The 26,475-nt window shown below is 33.2% G+C and overlaps 1 protein-coding gene across 5 annotated transcripts in view; it reads left to right on the forward strand.

Moving 5' to 3' along the window:
• SOS1 (SOS Ras/Rac guanine nucleotide exchange factor 1) overlaps positions 1–26,475 on the forward strand; it is a 147,066-nt gene that overhangs the window by 102,544 nt on the left and 18,047 nt on the right. For all 5 annotated transcript variants that reach the window (XM_022574017.3, XM_022574019.3, XM_089923258.1 and 2 more), the window contains 9 exons: positions 5,646–5,773; positions 6,558–7,213; positions 15,717–15,798; positions 16,572–16,694; positions 17,208–17,311; positions 18,453–18,675; positions 19,783–19,902; positions 24,022–24,184; positions 24,681–24,798. In XM_022574017.3, the coding sequence (XP_022429725.1) occupies positions 5,646–5,773; positions 6,558–7,213; positions 15,717–15,798; positions 16,572–16,694; positions 17,208–17,311; positions 18,453–18,675; positions 19,783–19,902; positions 24,022–24,184; positions 24,681–24,798 (1,717 nt within the window). The remainder of the gene's footprint in view (positions 1–5,645; positions 5,774–6,557; positions 7,214–15,716; positions 15,799–16,571; positions 16,695–17,207; positions 17,312–18,452; positions 18,676–19,782; positions 19,903–24,021; positions 24,185–24,680; positions 24,799–26,475) is intronic.

Genomic DNA, 26,475 nt, shown 5'->3' on the forward strand with positions numbered 1-26,475 from the left:
ATACAGATTTATTTAATGTAAGTTTTACATGACACAGGAACCTTGGCATATTGAGTATTTTAAACTGAAGGAACTTGACAAAACAGAACCAGGGAGGTCACTGACCTTCTCCTTCCCTCCTGCTGTTTTCTCAAACTCCTTCAACTTAAAATATTCAGTATGCCAAGGTGCCAAATTGGGGAGTAGTGTGTCCTGAACCTTATCAGACCCTTCTCCTCCCCCACTCCCGTCCTATCATTTACTCATGAAGTTTATCTAGAAAAGCAGTGACCCCTTTGCTATCAGGTAAGAAACCTGTCACACCCAAGGTTACTTTTAGCAGCATGAAGAAAATCAGGAATTTTGCTGGTCTCAATAAGATTAAAGAGATTCAATGAAGAGAGGGGTATGAAAAAGGAAATGGGGAAATGTAGACTGTTTATTGTCCAACTATCTTTTGAACTACTCTGCTTCTTTTTTGTATAAACAAACCAAGTTCACTTTCTTGAAAACTCCTTATCTTTCCCAGCAAAACTATTCTTTCTGCACTCATTCACTCAGTGAAGTGGTCCTACTATCCATCTGGTTACTCAGAATAGAAACCTGGAAGTCCTCAACTCTTCTCTGTCATTCTCCACATCACATCCACATCGTCACCAAGTAAGTCCTTTTCATTCGTGAAAAGGATCTTCTTTTGGATTCATCTTCTGTTCATTTCCGCTCGGTACTCTATGAGGGCCATGATCATCTAATCTCCCTTCAGTCTTGCCTTTCCCATCCTCACCCCCCACATTTGCTGTTTCCTGGGTAACGAAACCAAAGCCATTTTTCTAAAATGCAAATTTGATCACATTAGTCATTAGCTTAAAACCCTTAATGGCTCCGCATTGACCCAGGTTACTGTTCAAGTTTCTAATAAGGCTTGCAGCCCTGACTTAGTCCCTGTTGACTTCTCCAACAGCTTAACTCCTCACCTCTCCCCACCCCCATCCTTCCCAGCCACCAGGTTCTACTCTCCCGCCAGTTTCTCTCAGCCTTGATCCTGAGTAACTCTTTGATTACACATGCTGTTTCTTCTTCCTAATACATTTTTTGTACCTCTGTTTCCCCATAGCTAAACCATTCTTATCCTTCGAACCTTATAGTCATTTCCTTCTGGAAGCCTTCCTTGCTATCATCTCTCCCTTTATTAAGTCAGGGGCCCTTGCTGTGTATTTCCAGAGTGCCCTGTATTTTCCCCATTATAGCACTTTGTCATTCATCTTCTCTTTTACACTCTAAGCTCTAACAGCAGTGACCAGATTTGGCTTGCTCACTGTCATATTTTCATTACTTATAAATAATGGATGGTTAATTAAATGTTTGTTAAATTAATTCTGATTGGAACTTCACTGGCTTCCCCTGTAGATCTGCCCTTTTGAGTTTCATTCAGCTACTATTAATATTCTAAATAGTTTCTAAAAGTGTACAAAAGACCATTTAATTATCTCAATAAAACTTGTGACTTTCCTCAAAAACTTAGAGAATTTTGCTTTTATTTCCTAATAGTGAACTGTAAGTCAGGTTATAATTTATATTTTAAGATTTCACTTTTATATTTTCAACCATTGGCTAATTTAATAAAGATATTGTTTCATTTAAGTTACAATTATGGATTATTTATAGTGTTATACTATTTATTTCATGTATTATATACCACCTTGGTAATGGTCATCTCCTTGCTTGTCTTGGGGGGAAAATAAGGGTTAAGTAAAAGAAGATCGAATTCTGTTAATATCATTAACATCACATACTGGCTGAAATTTTATACATTTTAGGAGAATTATCTGCATATATGAAATCACTTTAACTCAAAAAATAACATTTGGGGGAAAGGAAGGAACTAGTTATGAAATTTACTTCATGATTCCTATCTTTGCTTGTGTTCTCACATTTTGTGATGAACTCATATATGTACACAATATTTAAGATAAAGATAAATCTTTATTTTTATGTTCCAAATCTTAGACAATTATAGTGTATATTTCTTAAAAAAATTTTTTTTTATTGAAGTCAGTTGATTTACAATATTGTGTAACTTTCAGGTGTTCAGCACAGCAATTTAGTTACACTATGTTTCTTGATTATATATTTTGTCATCCTTGTGCATTGCAGTTTACCTATTTGAATGGAATAGGTTTTATTTGGTGAATATTTTCTAAACAAGTATTTCAAGTCATTTCAGTTCTTTGGGTAGTATATTGAAAAGGACTGAGAGTTGGGAATCCTGGGTTCTGGTCCTGCCTGCCTCCATCGTCAAGTATAGCAGTTCCTTTATTCTATAGTATTTCTTGTTGGAGAAAACTAATTTCTAGAAATAAAAACATATGGATTCAAGTTTGTTTTTAAAGAGAGGAGCCATTATATGTTTGTGAATTAGTTGAACTTATATAAATTGCATCAGGTACAACACTTTATTTTTTTATGAGTAAACCAATCTTGAGTTTTATTTGTCTCCTATCTTTTTCCAGTTTAAAGCTTCTTAAATTTAATACTATTTATCTCTCAGGGTTTCCTTTGGGCATGCGATATACCATATTGACTACTGCCCCTTCTACTTATTTCGAAAGGACCCCCCCCCAAAAAAAACAAAAAATTACTGGTAAAAGTGGCTCCTTTCTTTTGAAAATGTGAATTTTATCATCTCTATAGGTCGTATGATTTACCATTGTGCTTTAGAATATGATGCTCTGGGTAAGTATACGGCAATGTAATATCAGGGCTTGATAATTTTTTAAACTATTTAGTAAACAGCATTTGTAAAATTAAATTGTTGCTGTTACATAGTGTTATTAAATAGGCACCCATGAAAAGCATGGTATTGAATATCACTTCGGTAACAAGAGGATGCTGCTTTGTGGAGTCTCATTTACATACTAATTGCCATTGCTTTGTTTCTGTAGCAACAATAAGCCACCCCTTTGATGGTGGTTAGCTTGAATTATTCTGCACCAATGCCCTGTTTAAATCAGCTATGTTAAGTAAAAGAAGCAAAGAATGCTTATAAGGAAGGTCATTTATTACATTGAAATTTGTTTTAGATGCTTGACTAATGCTGTGAAGGTAAATATTACATTTAAAAATTATTTCATCAGTAAAGTTTTATGGTTTTTAAAACAGACTTTGGGGTTTGTGCTTTTAAAATATATTAAAAATATTTTTGAGATACCAGTATATTCTGTATGTAAAATGCTATAGTTAATGATAGATAAATGACCCAGAAACTTGAAACATCTTTAGAATAGAAAATCAAATGCATGTCTAAATGGATTTGTTACTTTCAGAGTTCTTTTTATGTGTTAGAATTGTGTTTTGTATGACTTTAGGTATATTTGCCTGAATTAATAATATTAAAAATATCAAAGGATAGAATGTAAAGGACTCAATAATATTCTGTTGTTAGTGTCAACTCTTTTTTTTTTTTGCTTTGTATCATATTGACTTAAATATTGAGTGATTAAATTCTGAAACAACTCAGTGAAGTAGTTTACTCTTTAGTGGTACTTTTATTAAACCATCTAGAATTTTGCCCTTTCTTACTGAATATTGCTTTCAGTGTTAGATTGTCTGCTGCCTTTGAAGCCTAAACTTGATAAAGTTTATGGTAATATTTTATTTGTCTCCAAAAATTCTGCCATATGAGAGGTAAATAGTTTAGAGTCATAGAGATGGAAGATACTTTTAGAGATTACCCAGAGTCCAGCCTTCAGCCTACCATTAACATCCGTTAACTAAAAACCTAGTATCTTTCTTTATGAACACTTGGCCATTGGCTTTCTTTAATCTGGCTGGCCATGGTGAAGAGAAATACTATGAGTAAAAGGTATTTGCATATTTTTTGTAAGGTAGCTATTTTTAAGTCTCTTATCCTTCAGCAACTGTCTCCCTCCCCCAACCCTTTTTTGTTGGAAATTATGTGAATAGATTTTTGTTTTATTTAATACAAATGAGACTGAATATTTTTCTAAAGAGTACAGATTATGCCTCAGTGAGTTTTAAATAATGGATATAAGAAATCTGAATAATAAAACCTGATTGTTAAATAGATATTACAATATATTTATTACTTCGGGAGTATTTGAACATTAAGATATTTTAAGCAAATTATTTTTATAAAAATTGTCTGGAGCATTGAGTAAGAATATGTTTACTTTTCATAGGTCATCAGTACACACATGTGTGTGCGTGTATGTGTGCGTGTGTGTGTGTGTATAACCTGTATCAGTTGAAGCAAAAAAGGAATTTATCATTAATCTTTAAGAGATACCTCTCCAAGAACAAAGTTCTTAAAGTACTAATGGATAATGAAGCTCTTTGAAAAGTAAACCTTTGTAAATTACTATTTTTTATGGTTTTATTTCTCAAGTCTTTTTCCTTTATGACCGAGAGTAAGTGTTCTTAAACGTTGCATGAAAGCTCTATTAATAAACGTCATTTCTTAACTTTTCCTTTTTGGTGGCCACAAAGAGATTTATAAGGTTACTGAATTATTGTTACTTACTGTCACTCATACCTCAGTTAACTGCTTGCTTGAATTACTGCCACCTAGTTGCATTGATGATTAGTAGTTATTGATGACTCAATTCTTATTAAGTACAGACTTTCTGTCTGGCACATGTGGCATCTTTAGCCACTAATTGAAAATGTGCTTGAGTTTCACTAACATGTATATTCCTAGTTTTACTCAAAATCTTAACATGTGAATACTGACAAAGTTCTTCATGATACCAATGTTAATTCTGTAGTAGAACTACAAAGGAAAGCAACTTGCACCTATATTGTATGTTACCATTTACAAAGTGCTTTCATTTTTAATAACAACCCCACAAAATAGGCAAAAAGTGCTTTCATTTTTAATAACAATCCCATAAAATAGGCAAAGCAGGCGTTTTATAAGCCTCATTTGACAGATAGGAAAAGGGGGGCTCATAAGTCAAGTAATTTGCCCCAAGGTCACACAGAAAGTAGAGTCAAATTTTGATCTTAGGTTTTGTGTCTTCAACTTCCTCTCCACTATATTGCATCCTTCTCTGTCTATTTATCTTCCTCGGCATTCCATTGCTTACAACCGTAATGTGGGAATCAGAAATCTAAGACCAAATTACACACTTCAAAAAAAATCTCATCTGTGTGTCTACTGTGGTGCCAAGACCTATGATAGTAAAAAGATAATTTATGTCCCTCATTTCCTTTCAGTAATATTTATCTGAGAAGCTGCACATTACTGCCTGTCAGAAGGTGTGATATCTGTTAACACTGTTTCTACATTTTTTGTTTTTTTTAATGTAGAAAACTTGGTTGCATGTTGATATGGATAGTAATACAAAGGAAGAAAAAGACTTCTAAAAAGAATAATAGGGGCTTCCCTGGCGGTCCAGTGGTTAAGTCTCCACACTCCCAATGCAGGGGGCCCGGGTTTGATCCCTGGTCGGGGGACTAAGATCCCGCATGCACGCCTGGCACAGCCAAATAAATAAAATATATTTTATGACAGGTTTAAAATTTTTATTTATTGTGGTAGAAAGGGTTAATCAATGTTATCTTTATCCTTAAATAAAAATGGGATTATTATTTTTTGGGGCCAGAACTGTTCTGCTAATTCAGATTTGTCACTTTTTACTTTGCAGCAGTTAGAAGAAAAGAGTGAAGATCAAGAAGACAAGGAATGTTTGAAACAAGCAATAACAGCTTTGCTTAATGTTCAGAGTGGTATGGAAAAAATATGCTCTAAAAGTCTTGCAAAACGAAGACTGAGGTGAATATTTTCACTTTTTTTATAATCCTCCTTTTCACCCTGAATATTGTGGTATAAATTCAGGGATCCCAGTTCCCTCCTCAAGTAAACAATGAAGAAAATACTTTTAGTGACAAGCTTGGTCTTTCAGAGGAAGTGACATCAAAGCCAAGAGAATTTGTTATTGTTTGAAAAACCTTTCATATTTGTGCATTTTCCTTGCATACTCCCAGACAAGACCTCCTGAGAGTCAACTGGTAAGCTAAAGGAGAGATAGAGCAAAATGTATTGGGTAGATTTATGTCAACATCATTGTTCTGTCAAAGTAAAATTAGTAGTGTCTTTTATTTTAGGGATTATGTAACTCAAGGCATTAATTCAGATAATATGCTTCCAGTTTCCTAATTATAATATATATGTGGTTTTTAACTTTAGGTATTATCTACTTAAGCACTTCTAGATAAATTTTTTAATCTTTTTTTTTTCACTATATTGGGCTACTTTTTAATACTTGTCATTCTAAATATTTCATAGCCATGGTAGAAATAATCATTCTGTAGCTAAATTTATAGGGTAGAATTTTGTCAATAGTCAGTTGTTCTTTTTAGAGCACTAAAAAAATGTCTCCACTGTGTTGCTTTAGTTTCCAAAACTGTGCAATTTTGTAACACTAATATATTTGGAGAAATAGTGAAAACCTTCTCAGTGCAACTTTTTAAAATATACTTTTGCACTGTCATTTATTTACATGAATTGTAGATTTCCTGTCATCTTTGTACTAACCATGTTTTTTCCTTTATCCTAGTGAATCTGCATGTCGGTTTTATAGTCAGCAAATGAAGGGGAAACAACTAGCAATCAAGAAAATGAACGAGATTCAGAAGAATATTGATGGTTGGGAGGGAAAAGACATTGGACAGTGTTGCAATGAGTTTATAATGGAAGGAACTCTTACACGTGTAGGAGCCAAACATGAGAGACACATATTTCTCTTTGATGGCTTAATGATTTGCTGTAAATCAAATCATGGGCAGCCAAGACTTCCTGGTGCTAGCAATGCAGAGTATCGTCTTAAAGAAAAGTTTTTTATGAGAAAGGTACAAATTAATGACAAAGATGACACCAATGAGTACAAGCATGCTTTTGAGATAATTTTAAAAGATGAAAATAGCGTCATATTTTCTGCCAAGTCAGCTGAAGAGAAAAACAATTGGATGGCAGCATTGATATCTTTACAGTACCGGAGTACACTGGAAAGGATGCTTGATGTGACAATGCTACAGGAAGAAAAGGAGGAGCAGATGAGGCTCCCTAGTGCTGATGTTTATAGATTTGCAGAGCCTGACTCTGAAGAAAATATCATATTTGAAGAAAACGTGCAGCCCAAAGCTGGAATTCCAATTATCAAAGCAGGAACTGTTATTAAACTTATAGAGAGGCTCACATACCATATGTACGCAGGTAAGAAGTATGAACTTGCCTGTCACTTTTATTCTCCTGCTTCAAGCTGATTTTTCTTTGCTGCACAGGTCATTATGCCTAAAATAGAAAGCAAACTGACAGCAAAAGACCTCCGCATTATCAGAGTTGATTTTCCTTTGACTAAAAATACTGTCACTTTATATTTCTTTGAAATTTTATAATCTTTCTACTACATTTACATATGTTACTTTTAACTTTGCAACCAGAGTTATAAATAAAGTTACTGGGCTAAATTTACCCAGTTAGACAGTGGCAGAAACAAGACTAAAAGTAGTGATAAATCAATCATCATTAGGGTCTAAAAATCTTTTTACTCCTTTACCTCTTTTTTTTCTTTCTTTTTCATTACTGAGATTATAAAATCAGTAAAAATTCTAATTGATATCCATTACCAAAATTGTGCTGGTAGTACATTATATATACAGCATTGCTTTTTCTTAATTTCCATTCCTAAAATTTATTAAATTTAGCAATCCTGGGAGTCATTTAAGTTTTCAGTATTTTTTGCTTTTTACAACTGATGTTATTTAGAGAACAGTTTCACCTTAGCAGCGCAATTTTTAGAGACAAACATAGGTGTTTGGAGGATTCCTAGGGGGTTGAGACATGTTTGTCTTTAAATGGGCTGCATCAAATATTGTGTTTGAGAGTAACGAACAAATATAATGATCGATTTTTTTAAAGTAATTTTATTTCTTCTAATAAAGTAACATGATAATCCAGTGTTCTTCAACTTCCCTACATAGTAGGAAGTTTGACGATTGTAAAATACTGTGGAAAGAGCACTCACTGTTAGATTCACACCTTCACTCTATCACAGTTCCTTAAGGTTTTAGAACCTTAGTTTTCATCTCAAAAATCAACATCACAACAGCTGTCTTAGAATATTGTTGGAAAGAATAAATGAAATCTGTGAAAGCTCTTTATAAATATAAACTTATTTTCAAAGAATGCTTTTATTACAAAGACATAAAATCAAACACAACTCTTATAAGTGCTATTCTTAAATAGTTGAATGTGTAAGTTAACTTCCATCCCCAAACTTTTTGCTTAAATATATTTCTATCTCTAGGATATGTGTGTTTCTGGGGAAATTTCTCCAGTTTTGAAAGTCCTTCAAATGGGTTCTCAGTTTTCTCTGGAAGCTATTCTGGCACCAGTTGAATCTGGTAGTTCTTTTACTAGTCTTTTCCATAGTGAAATTATAGTGTTTTCCATAGGCTAATTTTAAAAGCAGTTTGGGCCCTTTAAGTGTATACCATTTGGTAGTAGCAGGCAGTAACTGAAACATGTTGAATATAATGAAAGAAGACTTTGGGATTCCAATTTTACTATTGATTTTTCACCTAGAAACTTCTGTAGTCAGTATATTCATTTTACTGACCCCAAAATAAAAAACAAATCAAAGCACAGAAAATTTAAATAAGCTGCCGAGGATTCTACATGAAAAATAGATTATTCTGTCATCTTTTTTTACATATGAAACTTATTTTGAGAGGTACAATTTTCCGTAATTAATATGACCTATTTATTTAGCTGATGATCATCAGCTTCTTTAAGATCTAGAATACAGCTTAAAAAAATGTTTTTACTCATTACCTGAAATTTGTAGTTGCAAAATTGTTATTTCTTTGCTACTTCTGCAGGAATTTTTAAGGTTATAAAGGTTCAGGTTATTCTTCTTGCCACATTATTCTGATTTTTGTGTCTTGGAAGATTCATAGAACTTTTTATCGTAAACATTCTAAACTATTCATCGTTTTAAGTACCTTTGTTTTGGGTTCTTAGACTATTTAGAGTAGAATTAATCCTTAGATTCTTATCTGTGTGAGGCAGAAGTTGTTTTTTTTTTTCTTTCTGTAGAGCAATACAAGTGGCAGGTGCTAAAGAAGACTTACTGGTGTTTACTATCACAAGTCAGTGGTATTTGATTTGGAAAATATTTTCAAATTTCAAAATTTTTAATATAATTGTTTCTTTAAAGCTCCTATTGTTAATGATAAAAATTTTCTTTACTGCTTGCTTTATTTCACAGAACTGACTTATGATTATTAATAAGCAGTTATAGAACTACAATTAAATATTTTTTTTCAGGGGACTGTGCCTTTTATTTTTTGAATGAGGAAACTTCAAAACAAGCAAAACTAGAACAAGCATAGCTTGATAGTTTTTCTTTAGTCTTGGCAGTCTTTTCTCCTTAACGTACACAATGCTAGCTAAGTCTGTAGACACAGTACTTTTGCTATGGTGTTTTATTAGTTACTTTTGATAGTTGCTCTCATTTACATTAATTTTTAGCTTTTGAATAGAATAACTTAAATGGTTTTATTTCTAGTTAATATAAAACACTTAATTTATAGAACTTTGCAAAGTTAGGTGTATTCAAATTTAAATTGACAAGATTTTTTACTTTTTTAAAATGTTAAAGTTTTTTTAAAAATTCCTTTCATTAATTTCTTGAGGAATAAAAAGCCACTGTTGGGTTCAGAAGTGTTGTAGCTAAGTTTTTTGACATTTTTCTTTCCTATCTTATTTTGAAGCTTAATTGAATATTTTAATTTATGTCATAAATATATTACTAGTGTAACTAAAACCTGTAAGCAGCTTTCATGAATTGTGATTTACCGTACACACGGTACGGCTAATAATTAATAAGTATTAATTATTAGCTTATTTGACTTCTGTAAGGTCTGTGACTAAATGTATTACTGGCAATATAGAATGTATTTTTAATAGACCATGTATGAACTTGTAAAACATGAAAGCAGCTAGTTTTTAAGGTCTTTTCCAGCTCAGATGGACTCTTGGTCCTCACTACAATGATAATAGATCAGCTATTTGTTTAAAGAACTGTTGGTCTGCTCTATTTAATTTTGGTTCAGTTGGTTGATAGGTATTTTATCAGAGAATATACAGTGCAAGTTGTGGCTTACACTGAAACAAAAACTAAAATTTAACTTGCATATTTTTATTACATTGTATAGAATTATAATAAAAGACATTGGCTGTAATAAATGAGAAAAATCCAATAACTAATAAGCACTACTTTCAGACATTATCATAAAAAACAGAAAACTTGTTTAACCTTACTTAATTCAGACTTCATTGTGGCTTCAACCAGCTTGATCACTCAAGTGTTTTAACAGTAATGTATGAAACAGAGCTATAGATCTTAGATGATCAATCCTTCACTTTATAGACCAAAACCCAAGGCCCCTGAAGTTTGTGATTTGCCAGAAATCATACCAGTTAATTGCAGAAAGAGGACTAGAAATTAGGTTTCTTGACTCTTGAAATAGAGTATACTTGATACCATGTTACACTGACTCATGAATTTTTTCATTTTTAGAATATAATTTTTATTATGTATATTGAATAGTAAAAATAAAGAGAATTACTTGCTTAGTTTGAATTGCCAGTAATATAAACAGTTTGTTCACTTCTGGGCAAACACAGGTCTACTATGAAGATATAGTCAGAGTACTGTTATTTTTCTTACTGAAATAGGTAATAAATTCTGACTATAGATAACTTCTATTTTAATGCATAGATTTTAGTTTATATTTAGATGGTCATTATAATTTTAGTTTTTAACAAAATCCAGTCAGTCTATTGGTGGTGTTTGCTCTGTAAATGTAGGTGAATTAGAAGGTGCTTAACTGTTGCTCAGAAGAATTGCAACAGGGTTTTATGTGGGATCTAATTTATAGTGCCTCAGGTCCGGTGTTTCTAGACATACAATAATTAGTTAACTACATCAGAACTTCAGAATTCATCTGAAATGGTATGGGGGGAAATTGTCTAGTCAAGTGGATCATTCTGCATCTGGTAAGGATGTGAAGAGACTTTTACCTACCGTAGGAAAGCACAAAGCAATATACATAAAAAGCAGAAGATGAAAGTAGGAATTTCACTTCTGTTACAGAGTTATAGGAAATAATTTAGTACAAATTAATTATTGAGACTTTAAAACAACATGGGTGAAGAAATATGGTATGTCTGGTTTTGATAGTCTCTCAGAGAAATGAGATGACTTTGTGGTAGGGGTCTTTCAGAACTGACATTACATGGAAATAAAAGCTTTTCATACTGAATTGTGGGGAAAAGGTGTTTCCCATGCATGGTGAATTTCTCTTTTAAAGAAAATTTAAGCCAGTTGATATTTTTCTTTAAAGTATTTACTGCTATTTTATGCCCTCATATAGAAAATTTGCAAAAAACTGCGTTAGATTTCTTTGGAGTTTGTGTCCTGTATAAGCTCAGTTCGGGTGTTCTAACTTTTAAAAAAATCTTTTGAACAAATTTTTGATCTATAGGGCAGTGCTGTTCTATTTTTAAACTCTCTGATTTTTTTTTTTTTAAGTGTGTGTGCGTCAGCATAGCGTCTGTTTCCTTTTTTAAGGAATTCAAGAGTGATTGTTTATAAATCCTTGTTGAGGAGCTTATTGTTTCTTGTAGCGTTTTAAATGGCTGTATTAAAGGGAGAATTATCACATGAACAGACATCCTGATTAACGGTGTTTCACTATGGTGGTTGGGGGAGGGGTATTTACATAAATAACTCTCTATGTAACAAATATTTCATAAATTTATTGACCTTGCCAATAAAAATGTGTTAAAAAAGGATTAAATTTATCACCTCGAATCTAGTATGCTGTATTCTGAACATTAATGTAAATATACTCTGATTTCCTAAGATTTGGAAGAATTGTACAATAAAATATTATCAAAGAAAATAGCTTTAGAATGAGGGAGACAGGCAGCTAGAAGGCCAGCAGAAAATAGAAAACACGGCTTATATTTGAAATAGCCTGGGCCGAGACCGGGGACTTGATGGTAGAGTTGGCAGGTACTTGTACACACAGAGAGGTTGGGTAGACGGAGGCGGAGCAGCTAGTGAACATGGTGGACATCTGAGTCCAGGGCTTTGAGAGTAGAAAAGAGTGTTACCTAAAATGGTGAAGAAGAAAAACCACAGAGGATGTTTTTGCCATTTCTCGTATTGAAATCCATTAGGGGTTGTGTTTGAGAAAGAGGTTTGTGGAATTATATCCACTAGCGATAAACAGAAAGAGGAGAATATCGAAATAGTTGATTTTCAATTTCTCCACAAATATTTGTGCTTATGTTTTAAAACCAAATCAGCCTGGCTTTTGTATTTTTAACGCATTTGCCTTCCATCTGTCTCTGAAACATCACTTTATAATACAGGTGGATAACAGAGGCAGTGTAAAACTTAGCTATTATCATTGTCTGATAAATGTAAGTAGGTACTTTGTTTTCCTATAAAATTATATAACCTGTCCTTATTGATGGATACTTTTAAGATATCTAAGTATTTTAGTCCTTTGTATCATCAATAAGATAAAGGTTTCCAGTGATTAGTGTGACATATGTGTCACTGTCACTGAAATGGAGAAATCAATAGAAATAAAAATAGCTTCTGGAATATGGAATTTTGTGCAAAATTTCAAATATAGATGTTATGTCCTCTCTTAATATAAGTTTTTCATTCATTAGCAATTTCCCACTGCTTTAGAAACTAGAAACAGAGCCTAAATTAATACAAGCCTGGGAATATATGCAGCCTTTAGATGTTTTTTGAAAGTACTTAAACTCTTGCCAATTTTTCTTGGTTTATTTTTAGCTTCTGCTGGTTTTTTCTGTTGGCAAGACTGCTCTAATTTCTAATCAAGCTAAAAACAACTTAAACTTGAGTCACTTTAGAAGTTAATACAACAGTGATGATTGTGGGAGTGTTTATTGCACCGCCAGCTTCAGAAACTCCTCTTCTGAATAGTGTACAGGAAGGTACAGCTGCTACTTCCTAAAATCTGGAAGAAGGCTTAACAAGAATTACAGAATCACAATTAGACTGCTAATTTCTCAATGACTTTAGTGCCTTTAACCAAGATTAGCAGTTTACAGCTTCATTCTGAATCATTTATGTGAATTTCTACAGTGATTATGTAACTCATGGATTCATTCTTTATATTTAGCTCTCACAGCTTTGGAAACCTTAACAGATCCTTTTATCCAGGGAGGTCAGGTGATATGGCAGAAAAAAAGCAGTAAATCAGAAATCACACGATCTAGATTCTGGTTCCATCTCTTTCACTCTATTGTGTGACTTTAGATAACTCTTAGTTACTTCTGTCATATGTAGAAAGGGAAAAACAGCAGCCGCCCTGCTCACTTCACAGAAATCATATGGAATGAATTATGTGAATGCTCTTTGAATTCATTATGTAACAGACATCAGGAATTGATGTGATCCCTTTTGACTGATGTGGCACTGAGGCACATCATGACTTTCCCAGCATTGTCATCAGTTAGTAAAGCACTGAAATGGCCAGAAGTTTTGGTATAAGATGAAAAGGCTGTTTTAAAATAGCCAGTTTTCTTAAAACATACTTTAATTCACTTAGAACTTGCTTTTATTGTTTTTCAACTTAAAAGTATCTTTGATATCCCACAACTTTTTAGCCTGACTTAGGTGGCATTTGAGAAGAAATGGATCTGGATATTGATTTTAGACTTTTAGACTAAAATAAACTTTTCTTTTAAAAAAGGGAGAGGTTACCCTTAATTTTGGAACACAGCTCAGGGATATTTGGAGCACTCTGTACTAAGGGTCTGGCCTCTCCAACAGTGACAGCTCAGCATCTCTACAGTGGCCACTGCTTTTGCTTCCTAAGTACATGATGTTTTGAGTAGCCTCACCTTTACATATAGATTTGCAGAACAGGAAGAAGATTCTTGAAAGGGAGGATTGTGATGAAACCGATATAAATCTCTGTTTTAAAATCTTGTACAGCCTTCTGTTTTAAAATCTTTTCTTCTGGTTGAGACATTAGTCTTTAACGTTTGAGGAACTCTGTAACTGAAGACAAACAATAAAATACCAACAAAGAGGAAATTACTAAAGGATTGTATCTATTTAAATCACTTTTATCAGTAACCCACTCTAGCCTCAGAAGGTATGAAGCTAAAGGAGAAGAGGGCCATTTAAAACCAATATATTTTTATTATGTAAATTTTTCTTTAACTTAAAAATTTATTATAATCTTAAATTCAAGGTTGTCTGATATTTAAATCAATTCATTATCTTGATGACCACATATACCAATAGATTGGAAATAGATTTCTATTTTATGATAAATCCATGAATTTGATTTTGGCCGGGGGGGAAGTTAACATAGTTATTTTATTTTAAGGCTCAATTTAGGGTGATTCTTAATCAGACAGAATCAGACTAAATAGAGATTTTCCATGCAAATGAATTTGATTCTGGCTAAATCCTATGCTAATAACAGACATTGTTTTTCTTATAAAGAATCCATAGTGTGTAGCCTAACAAAAATAAAGGTAGTTGCTACTCTCAATAAATTTATCATTAAATTATAGCTTACCATTCCTTAGTGATATGAAGCAGGAAAAGGATACTCCCAATAAAAACACTCAAGTTAATGAATTCTCCCCTCCTCCTTTTTAAAGACTCTTACAACTAAATGTGGACCTTGATGAAATTTGAGTTACAGTGAGTGGTGAGTGTTTTTTTTATTCCCCATTATGGGAAGATGTCTCCGCCACCCCCAACTCCCTTTATGCAGATGATAGCCCAGGTCTCTTGTGCTGATGACAGCAGCCTTTCTCCACAACTCTGGGAGAATATTGTCAAGGAGAGACTCAAGTAGGCAGGCCTGGAGAGGTGATCACACTCAGTCAGCTTCCTGCTTTACTTCATGAAGTATGAATGAAAAGCAAATCCTTTCATGGAAGGAGTTGACTCCCCCGCTCTTGTGATTGAACTCTCATTGCGTCTACTTGCAATGAAAGTAATTAAAAGTTGTGAATAGAGCCAAATCAACATATTCTTACACATTTAATAGTTTTAGTAACTTATAGGTATTTATAAGCATCTTTTAGCAGTTTTAATTAAGACTTTTAGCACATAAAACAATTTAGAAACTATTTAACTTAATCTACAACATTATGAGATCCAATTTCCAGTTTTATGCTCTATTAACATGATTTAAAGAAATCCAGATAACTAATCCAGATAAACTAGTCTGAAGAGCAGGAAAAGTAATGGGTTATTGCTGTGGCCTTTCTGTTTACAAGGGAGATAAACCAACTGGTGATGTTCTGAGATCCATGTAGCACATGGAAGCTTGCTTTTATGCTCTGCCTTTCTTCCCTTTGTATTCCTGTGGCCAATAATGAGTTTAATATCAGCTAGTCAGAGTGTGCAGAGGTCAAGAAATAAGTTGATGTAAAATTTTAGTATCAATGATTTTGCCACTAATTTAGGAAGAAACTAAAGTTAGCAGTTGATTTCAAAGTCCAAAGCATTCTGTGTGGTCAAAACATTTTGAGACTTTTAAAATTGACTATTTAATCTCTTTTGAAAATGTAAATAATAGTTTTAATCATTCTGAATAAAAGATTTTAATAAGATATTTTTCCTTTTTCTTCATAGATCCCAATTTTGTTCGGACATTTCTTACAACATATAGATCCTTTTGTAAACCTCAAGAACTACTGAGTCTTATAATAGAAAGGTCTGTCAATTTAAAATGTTTAAATTCTTTGTTCTTTTTTTTAATGAGATTGAGCTAAGATATGGAAATATATTGAATGAGCTTTAAGTTGTCGTTCATGAATACTTTAAGAAGAAAATCTCTTGGATGACTATTTATTTTATAATATGTTAGCTTTGATTATTTAAATACAAAAATAGGCAGACTTTTACATGGAAACTCAGTATGTGAAATTTCAAATTTACAGAATTAATCAAGTTAAAGACTATAAAAATGTAGAATTTAGGTTCTGGAAATTCAAATTTTAATGATTTAAATGTTCTAAACAGAATTTTTCAAATACACCACATGTTGAGGAAAATAGAGTGAACAAGTACTGTAATCAAGAAAAGTGTTTCATGTACCCAAAGAGCAGTCAGCTTTTCAGAACTTACCCTTAAAAAGGTTTATGTTGGCTGATTTAGAGTAATTACACAAGCCAAAAATGAATATCATTCCCTTAACTTTATAATCACACTTATTTTTAGACTTTGCATGTGTTCTTTATTATGTTTCTAGTTGGTTTTATTTATATTGGCAAGTATTAATTTCTTCTTAAAAAATTAAATTAAAAAAAAATTAAATTATTAGTCTTTACATTATAGAATCCTCACTTGTTTTCACTGATGTGTATATCCTTAGTATTTTTTCCAGTGCTCTCTTGATTGTGCTGACTAGTGAAAAGATTTGTAGTTTTCTGTTTGCATAATTTGATATCATTGATCTTTTCATTAGTTTGTTCTGTTTTATGTTAGGTTTGAAATTCCAGAGCCTGAGCCAACAGAAGCTGATCGCATAGCTATAGAGAATGGAGATCAGCCCTTGAGTGCAGAACTAAAAAGGTTTAGAAAAGAATATATACAGCCTGTACAACTGCGGTAAGCATTGAATAAATAACTGAAGTAAATAAGCTTTTGTTGAATTTTTGTTTCAGAGTTAAATAAGGATGTTTCCCAAGCAAGGAGGAAGTAACATGTAAAATGAATGAAGTAAAGAGGAATTATCAGAAATTACTGTATAAGTCTTAATTAACATAGAATTTTGAAAGTGGTAAGCCACTTATAAGATTAAAGTTGACCCTTGAACAACGTGGGGGTTAAGGACACTGACCCTTGGCACAGTAGAAAATCCACAGTCAGCCCTCTGAATCTGTGGTTCTGCATCCACAGATTGAACCACCTGCCTAGGGTGTAGTACTGTGGTATAGATTTAGTGGGAAAAAAAAAATCCAAGTATAAGTGGAGCCGTGCAGTTCAAACCCTGTTATTCAAGGGTCAGCTGTATTTAATTTGGTAAGAGTTACTCTGTTTTCATTTATACCACTCATTGTGATAAATGTTTATGTCCGAGTTCCCGTGTAATTCGATTCTTCTTCTGTGTTAATGCCATAGAGTATTAAATGTATGTCGGCACTGGGTAGAGCACCACTTCTACGATTTTGAAAGAGATGCAGATCTTTTGCAGCGAATGGAGGAATTTATTGGAACAGTAAGAGGTATTTTTTTTTAAGTGCCTTAGTTTTATGTGTAATAAAAGTACCAATATGGTGACTACCAACTGACATCACTACTGCTCAGTGTAGTTAAGAGGTATTTGTAATAATGCCAGCATAACCAACTGGAAAAGTTAAAAATTTTTGCCAGTTTTGACCTACAAATTGTTTAATAATCATACTGTTGATCCAATGAATTTTCATTTAGTAAATCAACTTACTGATATTTTGGAATTGGATAGAAAAAGTCTCAGTTTATGCTGTCTTAACACATCTGAAAATATGTGTCCCAAAGGACAATTAGGAACTGTTGTGCCATTATAACACCACGATGGAGGTTGACTGGGACACAATTAGGTGAATAGTGCATAACATATCAGAGAGGCAGTAGAGCATACTGAACCTGAGAGCTGAGAAACAAGAGTTCTCTTCCAAACACTGCCACTCATTAGATAAATGACTCTGGCAAAATCATTTTGATTCTTTAGAGTTCAGTTTCCTTTTCAGTAACATGAGGAGCTAGGCTTGATGATCTCCAGTTCCCCTTCTAGTTTTAAAGATACTTTGATTGTATAGGTCTAAGGATGTCCTAGACAAACTTGTTTCTATTTCCATCATACACTTTAAATGAGAATCAAAAAATAAAGGGTTAAATAATAGTACTTTCATGCATAGTACAGAACGAAGCCACATCAAAAGCTCACGCAAAATGAAGGAGCCCTCTGCACTGTTTGGTTTATAAAATGCAAAGTTTGTTAGATTAACAGCTAATGTTTTATGTTCTATCATTATAAATCTTATTTGTGCAAGATATATCTTTTTTGGATAGGATTATAAAATAATATTTTGAACTGAAGTTTAGAACAATAGAGGTGAAAAGTTTCTACAAATAAATTACTTTCTCTTATTTAAAAAGGATATGAAAGAATATATACCAAACTATTAACAGTGGTTATCCACTTGAAGAAAACTGAGATTGGGATAGGGAAACGGTAAAAGGGAACTTCATTTTTTAATTCTGATCATTTGAACTTTTTATAGCAAAGATATATTCAGGTATCACTTAACGATTTTAAACTATTTTTTAAAAATAAAATATTGACTAAAATGTTTAAACATTATTTTTAATGTAATGTTATTTCAGGTAAAGCAATGAAAAAGTGGGTTGAATCCATCACTAAAATAATCCAAAGGAAAAAAATTGCAAGAGACAATGGACCAGGTCATAATATTACATTTCAGAGTTCACCCCCTACAGTTGAGTGGCATATAAGCAGACCTGGGCACATAGAGACTTTTGACCTGCTCACCTTACACCCAATAGAAATTGCTCGACAGCTCACTTTACTTGAATCAGATCTATATCGGTATGTAATTTGATGTTCAAGCTGAAAAATCCTTTCAAATGAGTTAACTTTTAAAATGAAATGCTGATTCCTGCCATGTAGGATTGTTATAAGACATAAATGAGATAGTACATGAAGTGTCTTGTAATAAGGCCTGATGTATGGAAGGCTCCTCTTTCACTCCCTCCTCCTCTTTGCTCTATCTGGATTTACAGCCTCTTTCTGCAGTCACCCCTAGTTGGTAAAGTTAAGTTCAGATCCTGGCTTTACCAATTGTTGGCTTGGTATCCTTGGGCAACTTTAACCTTCTGGTGTAACTTCTTTCCCTCTGCTGCTTAGTTTCCTCAAGAGTAAAATGGGGCTAATGATGGTACCTACTCCTGGAGCTGTTGTGCAAGGTTTAAAATAGTCCATATATTTACAGCATGTAGCACATTGCCCAGCACAGAGTAAGGGCTCAATGAGTTAGCTACTGCCATTGTCATTGAGAACTTAAGTCATTGCCATTTAGCCTTTTATAGTTTTCCTACATTGATATAATTACTATCTCAAAAAAATGTCTGTTTCTAGTTTTAAATTTGGACTATTTAGATTTCAAACTATTTAATTTTGTAAAAACTAAATGAAAAAAGGAACTAAATTTATAGATCTCCCACCAAAAATCATCACTGTTCCCAAAATCAGTGTTAGAATGTATTTTATTTCTTTCCCAGTACCCTTCCCAGGAGGGTTTTTTTCCCCCTCCTTTAGGAGGGGAAAAAAAAAAAAAGATTTATGAATGCAGTGATTACTATACCCTCATTGGACTGATTATTATAACATTATCATTTATTTAAAAGTATTATCCCAAACTACTTTCTCACCCTAATTTGTTAGATAATATTTATAAGTGCTGGGAAAGATACTATGAAGAAATCCCAACCTTGCCCAAAGCAAAATGCTACTATAAAGCAGTAAAAATAAAAGTACACAGGTACATGCATACAAAGTTTTTTTAAATCTATAGAAAACGATGCAAAATTATAATGTTTTTGTTCTTGTTTTCATAAACCTTTTATCTCATTTACTTAATAAAACTGTATACTAGAGGGAAAAGTATCACATAGAATTATGTCTTGATGATTTTAGAGCTGTACAGCCATCAGAATTAGTTGGAAGTGTGTGGACAAAGGAAGACAAAGAAATTAATTCTCCTAATCTTCTGAAAATGATCCGGCATACCACTAATCTCACTCTGTGGTTTGAGAAGTAAGTATTACTGATCTTCTTACATTTCATAGCAGTTATGTTATAAATTTCACTGCAATTCTATTTGTCTCATGTCTTTTTTGTTGTTCCTCTGTTCCTCCTTTTTTTTTGCACTGAGTGAATAATTTTCTAATGCAGCATTTTAAGTTACTTTATTAATGATTGTTTTTAGGTTTGCCACATACATCATAACAGAATTAGCTTCAGATTTATACCAGAATTCTAGTGATATGTAGAAATGTTACTCCTCTGTGGCTCTATTCACTCCCTCCCTTTTGTGGTATTGTAATATATATTACATATAATTAACGATGTAGATCTAACAATACATTGTTATAATTATTGCTTTACTACCATTTGCCATTATTTTCTTAGCCTGTTACAGCTTTGCTCTCACCCACTCTTTGTGTAGTTATTGGCAATGTATTTCACATACATTACATTTCTCTATGTTATAGGCCCAACAATACATTACATACACATTATTTTATACAATTGCTTTTTAAATCAGTTAAGAAAAGCAATAAGGAAAAAAATAGGCATTTATAGTCTTTTTTATAATCATATAATTACCTTTACCAGTGCTGTTTGTGTGGATTCATATTACCATCTGGGGTCACTTGCTTTCAGCTTGAAGAACTTGCGGTACAATTTCTTGTATGGTGGGTCTGCTAGCAACAAATTCTCTTAGTTTTTGTTTATATGGGAAGGTCTTTATTTTGCCTTCATTTTTTAAACAATACCTCTGTCTTTAAGTTTAACTATTTTTTTCTTCTGTCAGTTCAAATGGACTATTGAGTCCCTCTAGTAAAATTTTTATTTTAACTATTGTACTTTTCAAATCCAGAGTTTCCATTTGGCTTCTTTTATAATTCCTGTGTCTTTTAGGATACTCCCTATTGGTGCACATTGTAATCATACCCCCCTTTTACTTTTTAAATATACTTTCCTTTAGTTCTGTGAACAAATTCAGAATGGCTACTTTGAAATCTTTTTTTGTTAAATCTGACATATCACGTCTGTCTTGCAGGCAGTTTACTGTTGCCTGTGTTTTCCCCCAGTGAAGCCTGACATTTTAGAGGTCAGAGGGGTAGGGAGCCCTGTGTTCTTGGCTGTCTGGGCTAACTGCCCCCCACCCTACCAACCCCGCGAGGTTCTCTGAGGAATGAGGGTAGAGGAAGTCTTGGTTCAGATACTACAAACTCTTGCCTCTCTTACTGAATTGTTGTACATTTTCCTGAATAGATGTTTCTCTGTCTTTTTTTTAATTATTTGTTTGTTCGTTTATTTATTTATTTTTGGCTGCATTGGGTCTTCATTGCTGCACGCAGACTTTCTCTAGCTGCAGCGAATGGGGGCTACTCTTCATTGCGGTGGCTTCTCTTGTTGTGGAACATGGGCTCTAGGCACGCAAGCTTCATTAGTTGTGGCACGTGGGCTCAGTAGTTGTGGCTCACGGGCTCTAGAGCACAGGCTCAGTAGCTGTGGTGCACGGGCTTAGTTGCTCTGCGGCATGTGGGATCTTCCCGGACCAGGGATCGAACCCATGTTCCCTGCATTGGCAGGCGGATTCTTAACCGCTGCACCACCAGAGAAGTCCGAGTAGATGTTTCTTTATTTGCCATTTGCTCTTAGGGCCATTTCCAGAGACTGCTAGAACTTTATATATATAATTATATATATAATTTTCACCAGTTTCCCTGAGGAGTAAGTAAACAGAACTTCTTACACTGTCATGTCAAAAGTCCAGAATCTCAATACAATTTAATAATTGGAGCCACATATTAGAGTTTTATGTATTGGCCATATTTTTTATGATCTTGACCCATATTTTATAAGGGTGATATGAAGTTGCCACAGATCATATTGGCATTATCAGAACACAATACCAGTGACATAAAGGAATGACTGGAATATGAGCTAGAGTGTGGATAAAGACCAGAAAGCAATTCCTAATGAGAAATAAGTCATCTGAAAGTTAGGACTTCCTTCTATTTATGTTATTACTTCTTAGCCTCTAAAAAGTAAAACTTTGGAATTTGCCCGCTAACTGTTGCTTCCTGATTTCTTCTTTATCAAGTCAAATAACTACACTTCAGTTGCAGAAGCGCTTTGCCATCATAATAATTAAAAGTTATGTCTATAAAGAGGAAACATAACTCATAAGACATACAGACCATTTTCATTTCTGTCCTATTTTTTAATAGATTACTGAGAAGGCGGCCATTTCCTGACCTTTTTCCTTTCTCTTTTTGCTTTTTTTAATTGTGGTAAGATTTTTTTCAGTGTACAAATACAGTATTATTATCTATAGGCATCATGTGCAGCAGATCTCTAGAATTTATTTATCTTGTGTAAATAAGTGCTAATCAACACGAACATTTATACATGTTGATTAGCAACTCCGCATTTCCCCCTCCCCCAGCCCCTGGCAACCATCATTTTGTTCTTTGCTTCTATGAGTCTATTTTAGATACCTCATATATGTAGAATCATGCAGTATTTGTCTTTCTATGACTGGCTTATTTCACTTAGCATAATGTCCTCAGTGTTCATCCATGTTGTCACATATTGCAAGATTTCCTTCTTTTTTGACTGAATAATATTCCATGATACATATATTTCTCATTTTCTTTATCCTTTCATTTGTAGATGGACATTTAGGTTGTTTCCACATTTGGCTATTGTGAATAGTGCTGCAATGAACATGGGAGTGCTAATATCTCTTTGAGATTACAGTACTTTTGGATAAATACCTAGAAGTAGGATTGCTGATCGTATGATAGTTCATTTTTAATTTTTTTTGAGGAGCCTCCATACTGTTTTCCATAGTGGCTACATCATTTTCCATTCTCACCATTAACATTGTACAAGGGTTCCAGTTTCTGCCTTTTCAGTGGAAGAGGTTCTTGTTCATTTGCCACAGTGGTTTTTTAGCCATAGATGTGCATTAGAATTGAAGTCACTTCCGGATAAATCATCCCAGACTTACCTGGTTTTTATAAAAGCTCCACGGGTGATCTCATTGTGTACACCTAGTTAATATCAACTGAGTTTAAAAAAAAAATGTAAACATATTATACTTGTATCATACCTTTTAAAATGTCTAGATAATTAGTTAGCTGGTATATGATTTGTAGACATCTGACACTTTAATGCATAAACATGTTTAATTTGATAAGGCAGATTTATTTTGATAGTTTTGCAGTGTTTTTTTTTTTCAGTGTTAGCCTCACCAGAGAATAGTGTAATCCACAACTTTACATTTTTGTTAATGTTTAATATTGATTTATATTTATTTTTTCCATATGTGTATTTTATTTTTTCTTAGATTGAGTTGTTTACCATCACATTATTGAAAACCAAGTTTAAAATATTTTCTTTACTGATAAGTGATTAGTAAATAAAAATTTTTCTCAAATACTAGAAATAGAGAGTAAATGCTCACTGAGGAATTCTTTTTTGAGCATAGCTTACTTTTAGCTATTTACTTGGATATATATGTACTTTCCAAGGATTCTTGGTATTTAAATGTAAAGAGCTTTTGTTTTCATTGACTTTTTTATTCTTTCTAAGTAATTAAAAATTTTTTATTCTGAATGGTGGTAAAATACTTTCATTCACTTTTTAACATTATAGTGCTTATCTAAAGAGCTGTTCTTAGAAATGTAGGTAATTATTTCTGTATGTCAAAGAAAGAAATTAAGCATTAATCACTAAAATCTTACAATTAGATGAAGAATAAGAGGCAGAGAATTCTTAAATTTGAGAATAATTTCCCTAGAACACACCCACATCCTAAAGACCAGCATACATTCAACAAGATGATAGACTGATCAGAGAACTCCAATACTGAGAGAGAATGCACCAAATATAATAGGAAGAATGACTGACCGGTTGACTGTATCAGTCTGGAAAACAGTGACAAGCAGCATGCCTGACTGAAGGCATTGCCTTCTCTTCCATTCACCTACTATTTACCTGCCATTCTGAATACGTATTCTCTACTGTTACACTATAGCTGCCCTCCATTCCATTTTGTTTGCTAAATTCTTTAAATCATATCTTCGTTGGGAAAACTCCAAATTTTTTAATTCACTTTTTGTCTTTGATTCCCAGATGTATTGTAGAAACTGAAAACTTAGAAGAAAGAGTAGCTGTGGTGAGTCGAATAATTGAGATTCTGCAAGTCTTTCAAGAGCTGAACAACTTCAATGGTGTCCTTGAGGTTGTCAGTGCTATGAACTCATCACCTGTATACAGACTAGACCACACGTTTGAGGTAGGTTTGCTTATCTAAAGGTGTTTTTTCCATTCCCTGTTCCTAGGAATCAGGATGTTAACAATTATGACCTTTAATTTTTACATGCCTCATCTATCTTTTCAGTAACAGCTGAAATGATGGAATTACCTAAATTTTGTATTGAATTGGTTGCTCTTTGTAAATTAGGCAGTCTCATTAAAATGTATTCACAGGTCCTAGCCTAAGTTAGAAGAATAAAAAGATTTCAACACCTTATTTGTAATATAATGTACAACTAAATGCTCACATACTTGTTTGAGGAATGGCAAGATAAGATAGATTTCTCACACACACACACTTTTTCTTTACGTTTGTACTAGGGTCTATGAAGATAGTCTCTTTGAAGCAGTATTATTCTTAGAATCAAACTGATACTGTTGTGTTTGGGCTTTACTCTAAGCCTGGCATTTTTTGGCAAAACCTGTGATTCCCTTTGTAAACTTATATTCCCTAAACATTATTTTTTTTATTGTAGCAAATACCAAGTCGCCAAAAGAAAATTTTAGAAGAAGCTCATGAACTAAGTGAAGATCACTATAAGAAATATTTGGCAAAACTCAGGTCTATTAATCCACCATGTGTGCCTTTCTTTGGTGAGCATTTCTTCTTAAATCTTTATCATGTTTCTGGATAAAACAACAGTTATTTCATTAAATGACTGAGTAAACACATGTCTAATATACCAGCAGAAAGTACTTAACAAATATTTAGCACCTGAATCCCCTTAGAATTTTTCTCTATGAGGACCTTTTTAAGATGAAGCCAAATATGTACATTCCACTTTTTATTTCCATATTGTGCAGCCATTCAATATTGTATAGTGCTTACTTCTGTTTTAATATTCATAGAAATCTTTTTATTGACTTTTAGTAAACCAAACACTCCACACAAGAGGCATGGCCATATTTACCCATACTTGATAATCATGCTGCTTATAAACAGCCTCACATGGCTAAAAACCATAGTGCATGTGCCTTTGGGCCCACACCTTCTACACATCAAAATTTTACCTATTCTTTTTTCCTTCCTTTTTGCACCAGAGTAAGGTAGTGCCTTTTCTTTCTTTTAAGACTGAAACCTACCATCTGAATCTTCTCCCTTTCTGTAGGTTCCTCTATCTTATTCCATCATTTATTTCCTGTATTTTATTTATTTAACGTCTTTATTGGAGTATAATTGCTTTACAGTGGTGTGTTAGTTTCTGCTTTATAACAAAGTGAATCAGCTCTACATACACATATATCCCCATATTCCCTCCCTCTTGCGTCTCCCTCCCTCCCACCCTCCCTATCCCACCCCTCTAAGTGGTCACAGAGCACCGAGCTGATCTCCCTGTGCTATGTGGCTGCTTCCCACTAGCTATCTGGGTAGTATTTGGTAGTATATATAAGTCCATGCCACCCTCTCACTTCGTCCCAGCTTATTTCCTGTTATTTTATATCTTCAGTATCTCTTTCACACTGGTTTGTTTTCTCTGCTAGTATATATGCTCTCATGATTCTTCCTCTAAATACTTAAAAAAATTATGACCTCAATTACACATCTGGTGTTTAGTCTTTTTAGTATGTGGTGTATTTTCTTCTAGCCTTTTCCTCATCCCTATTTATATATTTTCTATATAGCTTTAAGTTATACTGCATGTAACATTGTTATGTCCTGATATTTTTTCAATTGACATTTTGGTTCAGGCTTTATAACCAACCAGTTTTGTACATATACATATTGTATATAGTTGTAATTGTGTGACAGGTACACATTGTTCACTTTTTTCACTTACCATATCCTAGATATATTGTTGTGTTTTATTAGTCTTCATAATTACCATTTCTAATGGCTACAAGATATTCTTTAAAGTTGGTATGACAGTTTATTTAACTGTTACCCTATGACCTGACGCATATGTTGTTTCCAGCTTTTTTGCTTTCCTAAATAATGTTATAATGAATATCTTCATATTTATACCTTTTTTATGTATTTGACAATATTTTCTTGAGCTAGCTAGCCAATCTAACTAGATAATTTATATCTAGCTGGATATTTCTTGAGCTAGATATTTTACCAGTCTGCCTTTTAGTTGTTATTCTTTGAAATACAGTATTTTTAAAATTCTATAATCTGTCCATTTTTCCCATTATGATTTCTGTTGTTTCTGACTGTAGAAAGTTCTTCCAGTCTAGTAACTTAACATTCAGTCATATTTTCTCCTAGCTTTATGATTTGACTTTTAAAATTATATTTAACTCTTCAATCAAATTGAAGTGTCTTTTAGA

Source organism: Delphinapterus leucas, chromosome 13 (genome assembly GCF_059928025.1).
Source record: "Delphinapterus leucas isolate spDelLeu-1000000601 "Yukka" chromosome 13, BTC_Dleu_Yukka2, whole genome shotgun sequence".
In the NCBI taxonomy this organism is placed as follows: domain Eukaryota; kingdom Metazoa; phylum Chordata; class Mammalia; order Artiodactyla; family Monodontidae; genus Delphinapterus; species Delphinapterus leucas.